The sequence below is a fragment of the Nanorana parkeri genome, unplaced genomic scaffold (genome assembly GCF_000935625.1).
Source record: "Nanorana parkeri isolate BGI_ZX_2015 unplaced genomic scaffold, ASM93562v1 scaffold180, whole genome shotgun sequence".
NCBI classification, from domain to species: Eukaryota; Metazoa; Chordata; class Amphibia; order Anura; family Dicroglossidae; genus Nanorana; species Nanorana parkeri.
The window spans coordinates 539,006-553,288 of NW_017306448.1; the positions used below are offsets into that span (position 1 = coordinate 539,006).

Here is a 14,283-nt window from a genome sequence, read left to right on the forward strand (position 1 = left end):
CATTGGCCAACTATGGCCACATAAGAATGACCGAAGGCTTAACACTACAGTTCCACTGTGACAATCAATCAGCATGGGCAACGGTGTAAAAGCTTTTTGTAAACACAGTGGGGGGAAATTGATCAAAACTGTAGCAGACAAAATATCGAGCAGCTGTGCATGGCAACCAATCAGCTCCCCTCTTCAGTTTGTTCAGTTAAAGGAGAACTATGGGGTCAGTGTTTTTCCCCATAGTTCTCCTTGGGGTAACGGGAGGACACAGACTAGCGTCCTCCCGTTACCCTAAGCTCAGTATACCGCGAGCTACAGCTCGCGGAATACTGAGACGCCGCACCTGGAGCGGATCCCGACGTAGCTGACAGGATCCGCCCAGCTGCGTGAGTGACAGCTGGCTCTGCCTATCTAGAGGCAGAGCCAGCTGTACCCGCCTCCTCCCCCGTCCGTTCCGCCAGTCAGCGCTGGCAGATCGGAGCGGGGAGAGGGGAATCCAGCCCCTCCCCCTGTCACTGCAGAGAGCCGTGACAGGATCGAGAGGTGAGGGAACCCAGTATGTGTTCCCTCACCTCCCGATCTACTGAGCCGACCTGTGACAGTCTCATTGTCACAGGTCGGCTTAGAACTATGAGGTGAGTGGAAATCACTCATCTCATAGTTCTCCTTTAAGCTTTGAAAATGAAAGAGAGAAGCTGATTGGTTGCCATGCACAGCTGCTTCAGTTTTGATAAATCCATCCACAACTCTGCCACTGGCAATATCTCAAACCTTGTCTCAAAGTATCACCCTAATCGTCCCCCTCCGCTCTTCAAAAGACTTCCTCCTTTCCAGCTCCCTTGTCAACTCCTCCCATGCTCGCCTCCAGGACTTCACTAGAGTCTCACCCATCCTATGGAACTCTTTACCCCAACCTGTCCGACTATCTCCCACTCTGACTGCCTTTAGGCGATCCCTTAAGACTCATCTCTTCAGGGAAGCCTATTCCACCTCAACCATCACATTCTTAAACAAATCATCCACACACAGCTACCTCCTCATGTTTCACTTGCCCCTCCCTATTAGATTGTAAGCCCTCACGGCCAAGGCCCTCCTTACCATCTTGTCTTGAATTGTATTGTGATGTCTTCCTTATATTGTAAAGCGCTGTGCAAACTGTTCCCCCCAATTAGTTCCCCCCAATAGGTATTCAATCCAGCTTTCCGTCCTGTGAAATCTTTTTTATCTGTAACAAAAAAGGCGATTGCTTAAAGGAGAACTATGGGGTCAGGGCTTTTCCCCATAGTTCTCCTTAGGGTAACAGGAGGACACAAACTAGCGTCCTCCCGTCACCCTAGGCTCAGTATACAGCGAGCTGTATACTGAGACGCCGAAGCTGATCCCGACAATTATGTCTGGATCTGCCCAGCTGCGTGACTGACAGCAGGCTCTGCCTACTTAGAGGCAGAGCCAGCTGTACCCGCCCCCTCCCCGTCCATTCCGCCAGTCAGCGCTGGCGGATCGGAGCGGGGAATCCAGCCCCTCCCCTGTCATGGCAAAGAGCCGTGACAGGATCGAGAGGTGAGCGAACGCTAGTATGTGTTCGCTCACCTCCCGATCTACTGAGCCGACCTGTGACAGTCTCATTGTCACAGGCCGGCTAGAACTATGAGGTGAGTGAAAAGCACTCACCTCATTGTTCTCCTTTAATCTTTTAAGGTCAGGCCCAGTTTTGTGGAAGTGAAACACTGTTTCAAGGCCTAGGGTGTAAAAAAGTTGCCCTTGTTTCATCACTTTTTTTTTTTCTTTATGAGAGTCATCACAAGGAAAAAATATTGGGTAATTATGATTTCTCCACATACAGAACACAATTAGCTACATTCTCAGAAGTTGATCTGTTTTAGCCTTGGTTCTGCAAAGATCTGTGTCCACAAAGCATGGGAAATAGTCCGGGAGGACATAATTGTTAATAGAACTTTATAAACCATTGTCTTTTATAGAGGAAGCCATCAGATTTTGGCTATAGCTTTTCACATAACTACAACATTGAACAATATATGTGTATGTGATCCCAACATAAAGCCCTATTTAAAAAAAAAAATACATTAAGTTATATAGACTAAAAAACTGTTATATTGCCAAATTATGAATGTGGCCTTGTCTCATATAAACTGCATCTAAACCCAAAAACAACATTTTAATATATAGCTTCTATTTAGGATAAATTGTAGGTCAATATTGTTTTAGTTATCATCAATGAGACCATTCACACAAAAGTTTATAAACCTTAACATAGTAAAAAAAATGTACACATTCAATAAAAGGGGTTATTTCCCCATACCAAAGGACATTGCATGAAGTTATAAAAGGCTATAAAAGATAGATAATCACTTAGTACTTACAAACCCACACATTGCATACACATCACATTATACCATATGTTTGCTGCAGACATGCAGTCCCATTTTGGTTATGACAATATCAACAAGTATCATTATTCGAGAGTACATCTTGTGGTTACGCGTTTCACAGAACTCAGCAGGCTTCCTCAGACCATATCAGGGTGTTTATTTTCATTAAAAAGAACAGAGAAATCAGCATCATATTATGGCCAACATCTCTCTCCAGGGACTGCAGGGGCATTTTATTAAGACGAGGACCACTTGGCATCCAATGGGGAATTTCTATCCCATAGACATTTACTGATATCAAACAATCAGTTCTGATCTATGATAAAATTCCCAGATCTATACAAATATGTCCTCAAGATGTCAGTTGTCAGATATTGGAAACCACTTATGGAAGGATTGCCAGGTTTACAGACCATCAACCTCAGTCACGTCTATGTCTGGCTATGCCTGTTCCTGAGAAGATAAAGAGCCTCATCCACACATACCACAAAAGACTTCAAGCTGTCATTGATGTTATTTAGAACTGGGGTATGTAAACTTTTGATCAGGGTCATTTGGGTAGTTTCTGTTGTCATTATGATTGGAAAAGAGTAAACACAGTTGAGTGATAATAAATGGCTTCAGCCAAACACTACCAATGAGTGACAGAAAGGTTTTCGTGTTATCATTCATATTATCTGAAAAATGGCCAGGAAATCATAAATTCTGCCAGGGTACGTAAACTTATGAGCACAAGTGTAAGTTAATTTTCTCTTGGAAGAGGGAATTTTCACTCCACTTAGATAAGAAGATGAAGCTATGCAGACTTCAATCATCCAATCATGTGTGAGCTTTCTTTTACAAAGTGAAGTTTTGTTTTGTTTCACTGTATTAAGTTGAGTACAAATTCTCTTTGCAAAGAGAAAATTCAACTTAAAGTGAACTCAGGATCAATTTAAAGTGAACTCATGGTCAGTATTTGCAAAGTTTGCTATGCTTTCTTATAAGAAAGACCAGTACTGCGGGTACCCTATATATAACTGATTAAGCTCTGTCTGCTAGTACTCTTCTTCATGTGTGTTACTCTGCAGTCGATGGAACCTGATCTCCCTGATATTCTAGCCCCTTTTACAGGATGGTTGTGCATAGGGCTGCAGCTAACGATTATTTTCATAATCGATTAGTTGGCCGATTATTAAGTTCGATTAATCGGTTAATCGGATAATAAAAAAAAAAAAAGGCTCCAACAATAAACTGGAGAGAGATGCTCCTTTTATTTTAACTTACTGAAAGTAGGAAATATGAAATATTTATATGTAATCTTGATCTACAAGATGCCAGGCATGGGTCCTGCACGGGCAATAGATCTCCCCAGTATTTGGGTTACGGCCCCTTTAAGGTTAGGTTACCTACAGGAGGGGTTTATATCCAGGAAGCGCCACAGACCCTGTGTTGGGTAGTAGCGGTTTTGAGAGTGTGACAGGTTTCTGAAGAAAGCTATTGGAGCGGATGTACTGTTGAGCACTGCTGAGGTCTGTCTCTGCTGGGAAATCACCAACATTTTTTTGCACTGTGATACCGCTGCTGCGGGTAAAACCCCAGAGGCGGTGAGACATTACCTTTTTTGATTTTGTGCTGAAGACAAGCTGACTTTGTCAGGGGTGGACTAATGAATATGGAATCCAGGAGCCAGCAGGATTTTATTTAGGAGCCAGCTCCACCAACAACTACTATAGAGAACCTCAAAATTTAAGCATCAGCGGTCACTTTAAAGGAGCATTAGGAAAGAGAGGTGCCCAATCAAATAAATCAGAACTATGAAACAGAGGGAATCGGTGGCATGTTGGAGGGGAGAAAAGAATGAAAGAACATGCTTCAAAAACACAAAACCAATTTTTTAGACAACAGAAGCACCTTTAAAATAATATTATAACCCTTCTGGCTGGAGTTTAGCTCTAAAGTTTGTTTTGCATGTAAATGATTACAGGTTTAATATAATAATAGGAACCTAAGTAATCTCAGTTCATTGACTACAACTGATCTATGAGAATGTCAGAGATCCAGCAGTGTCTGCATTTGTCAATCCTACTAAGTGTATCCTCTGTGTCTATGACTGTGTCCATGTCCCTTTATTCTTTTCACAGTCCATGAATGTCCTCACCAACCTTTGTTTTATCCCGTGTTTATGCCACTCCCTTCCTTCCTATGTAACTGGCATTTTTTAATCTTCCCATGGGATGGTAAGAGATTTTTATTTCTTTTAAGATGTGAAGTTTTGGGACAATTCCAAACTGATATGGAACCTGTGCCAACCCTTTATAATTTTCCTTAGATGGAAATGGCAGTTCAGGAATACACATAGCACCTTCCGATGAGTGAGTCAGCGTGGTTGGTGATGCCGTGTTTACACCTATGTAATTACAGTAGTGATAGGAAGATATATTTGTACTGAGGGTACTAGAGTAAAGCTTGTGGAAGATGCAGTCATACTAATGCGAGCATTTTTAGCTGATGCACTTCTTTGTTTAATCATTTTGAAGGCCCCCTTTACATATTTGCTTTTTTTTTTCCAATAAGATTTTTATTTGGCTTTATAGCATATAACAACAGTACAAAAGTAAATCAATAGACAACAAACAAAATATAAGACAAATAGCATAGGCAGGCTCAGTTACTATTAAAAATAGGTCTAAGTAACGCCATAACCCATACTATACCATAAACTCTGCATTGACACCATATTAATATTGAAATGCAGTAATCAAAAGCAAATTAAGACATACACTTAAAACAATTTAGGACAAATAGGTGCACGATCGTTACCGGATAATACGTGCCGTAGATCAGCAGAACAGTGAGTACACAGGGGATTTTTTTCTTCTCTGGTTGGATGAGCGTTCTGGTTAGTTGAATACTGAATAACAGAGAGTTTACTGTATAAGTGTCAGTAAAGCCACAAAAGTAGATTATGCAGTCTGACAGACAATGTGTTACCTTTAATTTGTATTGGTTTGCCTTCATTTTCTGTTGTGCAGGGTGTCTGAATATGACTGTGCAGTCCAGTAGTGATTTCCATAATCAGCAATCAGTAACACACCTGGTGTAACTCAACCCCCTGCAATACAAGTCTGTGTGAGGGGTGTGGCTAATACTCAGCTATACCATCACTGAGCACTGGAAAGCAGGGGTGGACCTAAGGAACAAAGGGCCCTGGTGCAACATTTTTTCTTGTCCCCCCCTGGCCCGTGGCCCATGCCTCCTCCAATGGTGGGGGAGACTGGATCTCACTGCCAAAGGCGATTGGATGATGACAGGCTTCCTCACCAGTCACTTCTGTATTAGTACTCCTGCAAATACTCGGTATCGCCGCCGATACCGATGCTTGTATCGGTATCGGAGCATCCCTAGTTATAACTAGAGGTGCACTGAAATAGAAAATTATTTTTTTCTAACGTTTTGTAAATATTTCTTTTTTCTATATTTTTTTAAATTTATTTAGTTCTTACTTTACTTTTGGGGCTCTGGGGAAATATCAGGGATCTAAACAGACCCCTGATATTTCCCTTTTGAAATAGAAAAAGAGATTGATGACACAGAGTCCTAAATCCTCTTTTTTTTTCTGCAGCCCCAGCACTGAATGAACAGGAAGCCTCTATACTGAGTGCTCCTGTCTATCCATAAACTGTGGCTATAGTATAAGTTACTATGTCCACAATAATGAACAGGAAGTGATGTAGAGCACTTCCTGTCCATTCATAATTGGGGACACAGTAAACATACTATGTCCTCAATTATTGTGACATCACTGACAGCTGACTCCTCCCCTGCACTGCCAGCTTAGCGTCCTGTGATAGCTGACAGTTGTCTCCTCCCCGCACCACCCTCTATCCTGATCTGCCTGTCATAGGAGTAGAGCTCACCCTCCTGTGACAGCGCTGACAGCCCTCTCCTTTCTGCCGCACTTGGCCTCCTGAAAGTTTCTCTCCTCCCCGCTGGACGCTGCTCTGTCAGCGGGGACACAGAGCAGCGGCCAGGGAGGAGAGAAACTAAGGATGCGCACAGCTTTTTCGGCCAAAAAATTGTACTTTCGGCGTTTTGCCCAAAGTAAAATTTTTGGCCGATATGTTTCATTGGCCAAAATGTCAGTGTATCCCTAGTTATAACCCCTGTCAGTTGTTATTTGCCATCTGTGCCCCATTGGGGATCTTTTCCCTCACTTCCTGTCTGATAGCAACAATAAGAAGTAACAAGAAATCCCTCTGTGAAACTGAGCAGGACAAATAGAGTGGATGAATCTCCCTAACGGGGACACAGACAGCAATATAAACCTGGCAGGTGTTCTAATCCCGCTCCACTCCATCCAAAACTAAAAGAAAGGTTTTGGCCTCAGTTGCACTTTAACACAGATCCCTCCAGGAAGATAAAAATGAAGCTGCTTCTTTTACAGTCTACAGTTACAGTTTGTTTTGTTTTATTTTTTCCCCAGCAACAGGGTCATGTTTAGAAGATGTCTTGATTAATGGTGCCTTGCATTGCACTATTATGCTGTCTTTCCTGTAATCAATAAAAATCAGTCGATGAAGGATAAGGTGCGCTTACAACATACATTCTTTCTATGGACAGTGCCAACCATTACTACAGGGTCCAAGTATTACAGTGCATGTCTTCTTTGTCCAAGCAAGAGCTCACCTAAGAATCCAGTCGAGTGTTGGCTGTCAGTGCTGGAACCTGGCTGGTGTTATTGAATTGCAGATCCGTTTTTTGTTTGATGGATTTTCTTAGCAAATAGGCCTCAGTGGGTTGAACTTTTATTTTTTCTTGTTGACTCTGTGTATTACACTGAGAGCTGATAGTGGTCAGCAGTGTAAAACTTGGCAGATTCGACTTCCAGTACAAATACTGATAGGTGTGTAGACATTGTGATAATGGTCCCTCTCAGCTGAGAAGCTTGTGTGTGGCATGGGTAGTGCCTGTAATGATGGCAGATGATTGCGTAAGGCGGGTGCTCCAATGAGGTCATTTCTGCTTGGCCTTTTCCCACAGCATCATGGAGTGCAGATAAGAGGCAAGTGATTAGCACTGCATTTACTTGGCCACTATAATAGTGTGACATCAGCAATTTTTTATCTCTTTATTTTAGTATCCAATATTTTACTTTATTTATTACAAGTATTTATATAGCTCTGTCAATTTGTGCAGCACTTTACATACTATATATTCACATCAGTCCCTTTTCTCAAGAAGCTTACAATCTAAGATCACTATCCCACATGCATACATGTCCAATTTCGACAAGAGCTAATTATCCTTCCAGCTTTGGAGTGTGGGAGGAAACCAGAGTATTCTGAGTAATCCTGGGGACCTTCAAACTAGTGTCCTGGCTGCGATTTTGATCCGGGGACCCCCAGTGCTGCAGAAAGCATACAGTTGTGTGAAAAGTGTTGGCCCTCTACCTGATTTTTCTTTGTTTTGCACGTTTGTCACACTTTAATGTTTCAGATCATCAAACAAATTTAAATATTAGTCAAAGATGACACAAGTAAACACAACATGCAGTTTTTAAAGGAAGGTCTTTATTATTAAGTGAAAACAAAATCCAAACCCACATGGCCCTGTGTGAAAAAAGTGTTTGCCCCCTAAACCTAATAACTGGTTGGGCCACCCTTAGCAGCAAGAACTGCAATCAAGCGTTTGCGATAACTTGCAATGAGTCCGTTACAGCGCTGTGCAGGAATTTTGGTCCACCCATCTTTGCAGAATTGTTGTAATTCAGCCACATTGGAAGGTTTTCGAGCATGAACCGCCTTTTTAAGGTCATGCCACAGCATCTCAATAGGATTCAGGTCAGGACTTTGACTAGGCCACTCCAAAGTCTTCATTTTGTTTTTCTTCAGCCATTCAGAGGTGGACTTGCTGGTGTGTTTTGGATCATTGTCCTGCTGCAGAACCCAAGTTCGCTTCAGCTTGAGGTCACGAAGAGATGGCCGCACATTATCCCTCAGGATTTTTTGGTAGACAGCAGAATTCATGGTTCCATTTATCACAGCAAGTCTTCAAGGGCCTGAAGCAGCAAAACAGCCCCAGACCATCACACTGCCACCACCATATTTTACTGTTGGTATGATGTTCTTTTTCTGAAATGCGGTGTTACTCTTACGCCTGATGTAATGGGACACGCACCTTCCAAAAAGTTCAACTTTTGTTTTGTCAGTCCACAGAGTATTTTCCCAAAAGTCTTGGGGATCATCAAGATGTTTTCTGGCATAACGGAGACAAGCTTTTATGTTCTTTTTGCTCAGCAGCGATTTTCGTCTTGGAACTCTGCCATGCAGGCCATTTTTACCCAGTCTCTTTCTTATGGTGGAGTCATGAACACTGACCTGAACTGAGGCAAGTGAGGCCTGCAGTTCTTTGGATGTTGTTGTGGGGTCTTTTGTGACCTCTTGGATGAGTCCAAATGTCCAAGGACCTGTAGCACACCTTACCGGACTTCCCATGTGGAAAAATGGGTGCTCGCAATGACTACGGATGGCGCCGTATCAGGTAAAACGTATATAGATGTCATCAGCACTCCAAATATGACAGAATACGTCAAGGTTTTAGTGAATCTTCATTTTTATTTTTGAAGTCACTTAAAGTGGAAACAAGCGCTTTCGGGGCCGCGCAGGGTCCCCTTCATCAGGCTTAAAGTGAACCCATATTTGGAGTGCTGATGACATCTATATACAACTCTTGGATGAGTCGTCGCTGCACTCTTGGGGTAATTTTGGTTGGCCGCCCACTCCTGGGAAGGTTCACCACTGTTCCATGTTTTCGCCATTTGTGGATAATGGCTCTCACTGTGGTTTGTTGGATTCCCAAAGCTTTAAGGTGCCCATACACCTTACAATTATCTGCAGATTATCTGTGGTCAGATGGAAAAAGTGCAACAGATTGGCCCAGGTGGAGATTACTCCATCCACACAGTTTAGCGTAGATGGAGGAATCTGTTGTACCTTTTCCATCTGATCATAGAAAATCTGCAGATAATTGTAAGGTGTATGGGCAGCTTTAGAAAGGGCTTTTTCCAGACTGATAGATCTCAATTACTTTCTTTCTCATTTGTTCCTGGATTTCTTTGGATCTCGGCATGATGTGTAGCTTTTAAGGATCTTTTGATCTATTTCACTTTGTCAGTCAAGTCTTATTTAAGTGATTTCTTGATTGCGAACAGGTGTGGCAGTAATCAAGCCTGGGTGTGGCTAGAGAAATTGAACTCAGGTGTGATAAACCAGAGTTAAAGGGGTTCTAAACCCTCCGTTTTTTTGCCTATATCTACTGCTAGCAAGCAGTAGATATAGGCAAAAAGTTTGTAAAAAAAAAAAACGCTTTAACAGCGGTTTAAACTTACCCTGTTTTCGTCGCGCGCTCCCGCCCGAGAATCCAAAACTGCTCGGGCGGCCGCAAAGCATCTTGGGACGGGCGCATGGTAAGTCTATGGATGCGTTCACCCGCATGCAGACACCGCTGGATCGGAAGTGCATGCAAGCAGAGAGGAGTCAGCGCTGGATCGGAGAACCGCCGCACAGCTGGAGGGACAGATGTAAAACACTGACTTATTATAACATGCTGCTCTGGTTGCCACCCCTCCATGTGACTGGACAAGGTGCTGCCTAAGGCAAAAATCTTGTCTGAGGGACTGCCCTGGCTAAACGCATGAGCACCATCCTATTAGCACAATTCTGTGGTGGGAAAGGGCCCTCAACCTGATGGCGGTTTCATCACTTTCACATAATATTTTGAATGTACCAGATGCAGTGCTCAGTCAGGTCAGGTGTAGCGCATTACAAATACAGACAAGATACAGTCCATATACCCATCGCACTCAGAACCGCTGTTCCAGAATTGTAAAGTGGGTGCTGTGGCTGGCAACCGTCTAAATACAAAAGAAGAGATATGGGCACCGGCATTCCAGTGGCAAATCAGATACGTCTATTTATTGACGTATAAGCAGCACAGCATAATACACTCAGTGCAACGTTTCGGGGTCACAAAGGATCCCCTTCATCAGCCAGAACGAGTGATGACTTTATACATCAATAAATAGACGTATCTTGTGTGTACCTGAAGCAATGGTCAGCCAGGTTGACATCACACTGAAGAGTAAAACTTCCTAAAATTAAACCGCTATCTGCTAAGAAAAACAAAAATGGTATAACCAATATGACTTAAAAAATGTGCATTATTTCCAATAAAGACCAGAACGTCAAAGTAAGATTTCTGCTTTTTGTTCTTGCCGATGGAGCTGCTGTTTTAAACTTACCTTGTTCCTTGTGTTTCGGTTTTTCCAGTCTGCCGCCCATTTGCCGGAAATACCTCAGGCCACAGTTCATGAATGTAAGGAGAAGCTGGAGCAGACTCCCTGCAAGGAGCTCTTTAAAGACTGCACTGGGTAAGTGATGCTTGGGGCCATTGTAACAAGTTTTCACCATGGACTGTCATTTATTTCTACTACTCTTATGCACATGAGATAGAGGCAGTGATGGTTTATAATTGGGATAGATCGGGAGGCTTCCTATGGCCCCAGCCTTCAGGGAAATCCATGGGGATCCATGGGGAGCACTTCAGTGTTCTTAATAGTCAATTTCAGCTCTGGGATTTTTTTTTCAGAGAGCAATGATTTGTTTTGCTGTCAGTAGAGGTTTCCTCTAACATCATTGTTAAATTATCATATACAAGATGTATGCACGCTGTACCTGGAAGATTCATATGAATAATTTGCAATGAGGATACCAATGCATGAGAGTCAATTCAAAATGTGAACACTTTGTTCCAAATACTGAAGAAATGTTTTACAAACGCATTTCAGAAGGAAAACTGGAAAGTGTGTGTACACTGACCCTCTGTACTCTGTTTTTATAAGGATTGTCATTGCTAACTTGGTTCCACACTTGAGTGTGAGCATTTTCAGGCTTGAGTATTTTTGTTTTAACCAATGGAAACTAATTACTAGGAAGGGGAGTGGTTGTTAGATATGAAATCGTGTGAAAGTCTATGGGGCCAAATTTGTGCGATCACGGCTGGAGCGCTGGGCTTGAGCCTTTTTGTTTTAACCAATGGGAAGCTAATTACTAAGAGGGGGAGCAATTGCTAATGAAACCACGTGAAAGTCTACAGGGCCAAAATTGTGCAATTGTGCTCATGTACTTTTTCAAGCTACAAGCACAATGATCAAGTGTGAATGGGCACCATTGGAGATAATAGGATTCTTAATGTTGAAAATTGTTGCGCTTCGGGAAATGCATTAAAAAACAACAACACTCAGGTGGCTAAAGGTGTGGTATGTGGCTGTCATCTTGGCACCTTCGCTGCTTAGGGGCTCATTGATGAGAAACAACCATGCAGTCACTGATGTCCAGTGGCGACTCTAGGAACAATATATAGGGGGGCACATAAGATACCACAGTCAAAATGGGGGGCACTAATAATTTTCACCACTAAATCATACCACTGAAAATAACTAAACAAGGGCGTAACTAGAAATCACAGGGCCCCATAGCAAAGTTGTGCATGGGCCCCCCTCCCACAAACTCCCCCCCGATCAAAAAAAAAGTTAATGCTAATGACTGAAGGGATTGCATACACAAAGTCTCCTTGCGTTCTGGGGTGGGAAGGGACCTGGCAGTGCCATTCATGTCAATGGAACTGCAGACAAACCCGGCCTGCAAAAAAGTGTGCACAATATTTTGTGATTGCACCACACTTAAACGCAGGGCAATGTATCACCATGCGTTCTGGTGCAGCTGATGACATGAATGGCACTGCCAGGCCCCCTCCTACCCCAGAACGCAAGGAGACTTTGTGTATGCTATCCCTTGCATTATGGACAAGGGTGTAAACAAGCTGTTACAATTACAGGAGTCAGAAGAGCCACAGTGTAAATAAAAAACAATTACAGCAATGTATGTCGAGGTATAAAAGGGTTTTAGGGCTTATTCACACCAATTACAGTGCGTTCCGGAGAGGTAGCTGCTGAAACACACACTAAACTCCCCCCTGCATTCGAGGTCAGGAGGGGGGTGGCTGTGCATTGAAGACAATGGCACCACAGCCAGTGTGATTGCAAAAAATGCTGCATGCACTATTTTTTGGTGATCGCACTGGACCGGAAAACACAGGCATTGTTTTGCCATGCATTCCAGTGCAGGCGATCACACTGCGGGCAGGGGACTTCAATGCACCGCTACACCCCCTCCCACCCCAGAACGCAGGGGGGCATTTAGTGTGCGATGCAGTGCGTTCCTGCAGCAACCGCTCTGGAATGTACTGTAACTGGTGTGAACAAGCCTTAAGGGACAGACAGCAATGTAACGCAAAGTGCGAATGACAACGGTGTAAGATAGAAAGGGACTTACAGTTTTGATGTACTAGATCATGTGCTCTGTCATGCCTTCTTCTTCCTCTCCGGGTGGTGGGGGGACAGCGATGTTTCTCCCAAGTGAGAACGCCCGACAGTATCAGGAGAGAGAAGGGGACCGGCGATTTAGGTCAAAGGCTCTTTAGATCAAGGGGTCCATAACCATTGGTGTCCATAGCCTTTGGGGTATGAAAACCAAACGACAGAGCTGTAGTACTGGATTTTTTAATAATTCAAAAAAGAAAGAAATAAGATTGCATTATTGAGCCTGAAATCATAGTGGAAAAATCAACTGGATGTATCACATGACATGCAAGTAACATTGCCTGTAACTGGACCTACAGGGTTTGATTGCATGAAAACAGCAAAATTCTTACTAGCGATAGCTAGCTTGTGTATTTGTGATTTCACTGTATTTCTATAAATAGATATGATATACCATAGATATGAAAACATGTTTCCAGCTATCCATATGCAAAGTAAAACCAAGCTATTGACATCTTTTGTAGCCACACTGGTACCTAAAAGGACTGATGATGATGATGATTTTGACAGTCAAAGGGGATGTGGGAACATTTTGGGCCGTCCACTGGGGTTCTGCAGTTGTAAAAAGGTTAAGAACTCCCGGTCTAGGTAAGGAAGTTAGGATCAGCCTTGTGCATGTAAAAACAAGTACGCAGTGACATATTCTCTCTCTCTCTTCTCTTCTCTCCTCTCTCTCCTCTCTCGCCCTCTTCTCTCGCCCTCTTTCCTCCTCTCTTCTCTCCTCTCTCTCTCTCGCCCTCTTCTCTCGCCCTCTTTCCTCCCACTCTTCTCTCCTCTCTCTCTCATCTCTCTTCTCTCGCCCTCTTTCCTCCCACTCTTCTCTCCTCTCTCTCTCATCTCTCTTCTCTCTCTATCGCCCTCTTCTCTCCTCTCTCTCTATCGCCCTCTTCTCTCCTCTCTCTCTCGCCCTCTTCTCTTTTCTCTCATCTCTCTCTCTCCTCTCTCTCTCTCTCTCCTCTCTCTCTCGCCCTCTTCTCTTTTCTCTCATCTCTCTCTCTCCTCTCTCTCTCTCTCTCCTCTCTCTCTCGCCCTCTTCTCTTTTCTCTCATCTCTCTCTCTCCTCTCTCTCTCTCTCTCCTCTCTCTCTCGCCCTCTTCTCTTTTCTCTCATCTCTCTCTCTCCTCTCTCTCTCTCTCTCCTCTCTCTCTCGCCCTCTTCTCTCGCCTTCTTCTCTCCTCTCTTCTCTCTCTCTCTCCACTCTCTCCCTATGAAGTAACCTTGCAATTGGGGAAAAATTACAGCAAACGCCTGGGTGTTAGCATGTTGGGAAGTCTCCCCAAAGGAAGCACAGACGGCAATGAAAGCCTGACGGGGGATCTCTCTCTCTTCTCTCGCCTTCTTCTCTTGCCCCCTTTTCTCGCCCCCTTTTCTCGCCCCCTTTTCTCGCCCTCTTCTCTCTCTCTCTCGCCCTCTTCTCTCTCTCGCCCTCTTCTCTCGCCCTCTTCTCTCGCCCTCTTCTCTCTCTCTCGCCCTCTTCTCTCG

General features: G+C 43.6%; 1 protein-coding gene across 2 annotated transcripts in view; it reads left to right on the forward strand.

Moving 5' to 3' along the window:
• Nucleotides 1–14,283, forward strand: part of GRK4 (G protein-coupled receptor kinase 4) — a 197,322-nt gene that overhangs the window by 138,246 nt on the left and 44,793 nt on the right. For both annotated transcript variants that reach the window (XM_018554987.1, XM_018554985.1), the window contains exon 5: nt 10,691–10,791. In XM_018554987.1, coding sequence (XP_018410489.1) covers nt 10,691–10,791 — 101 coding nt within the window. The remainder of the gene's footprint in view (nt 1–10,690; nt 10,792–14,283) is intronic.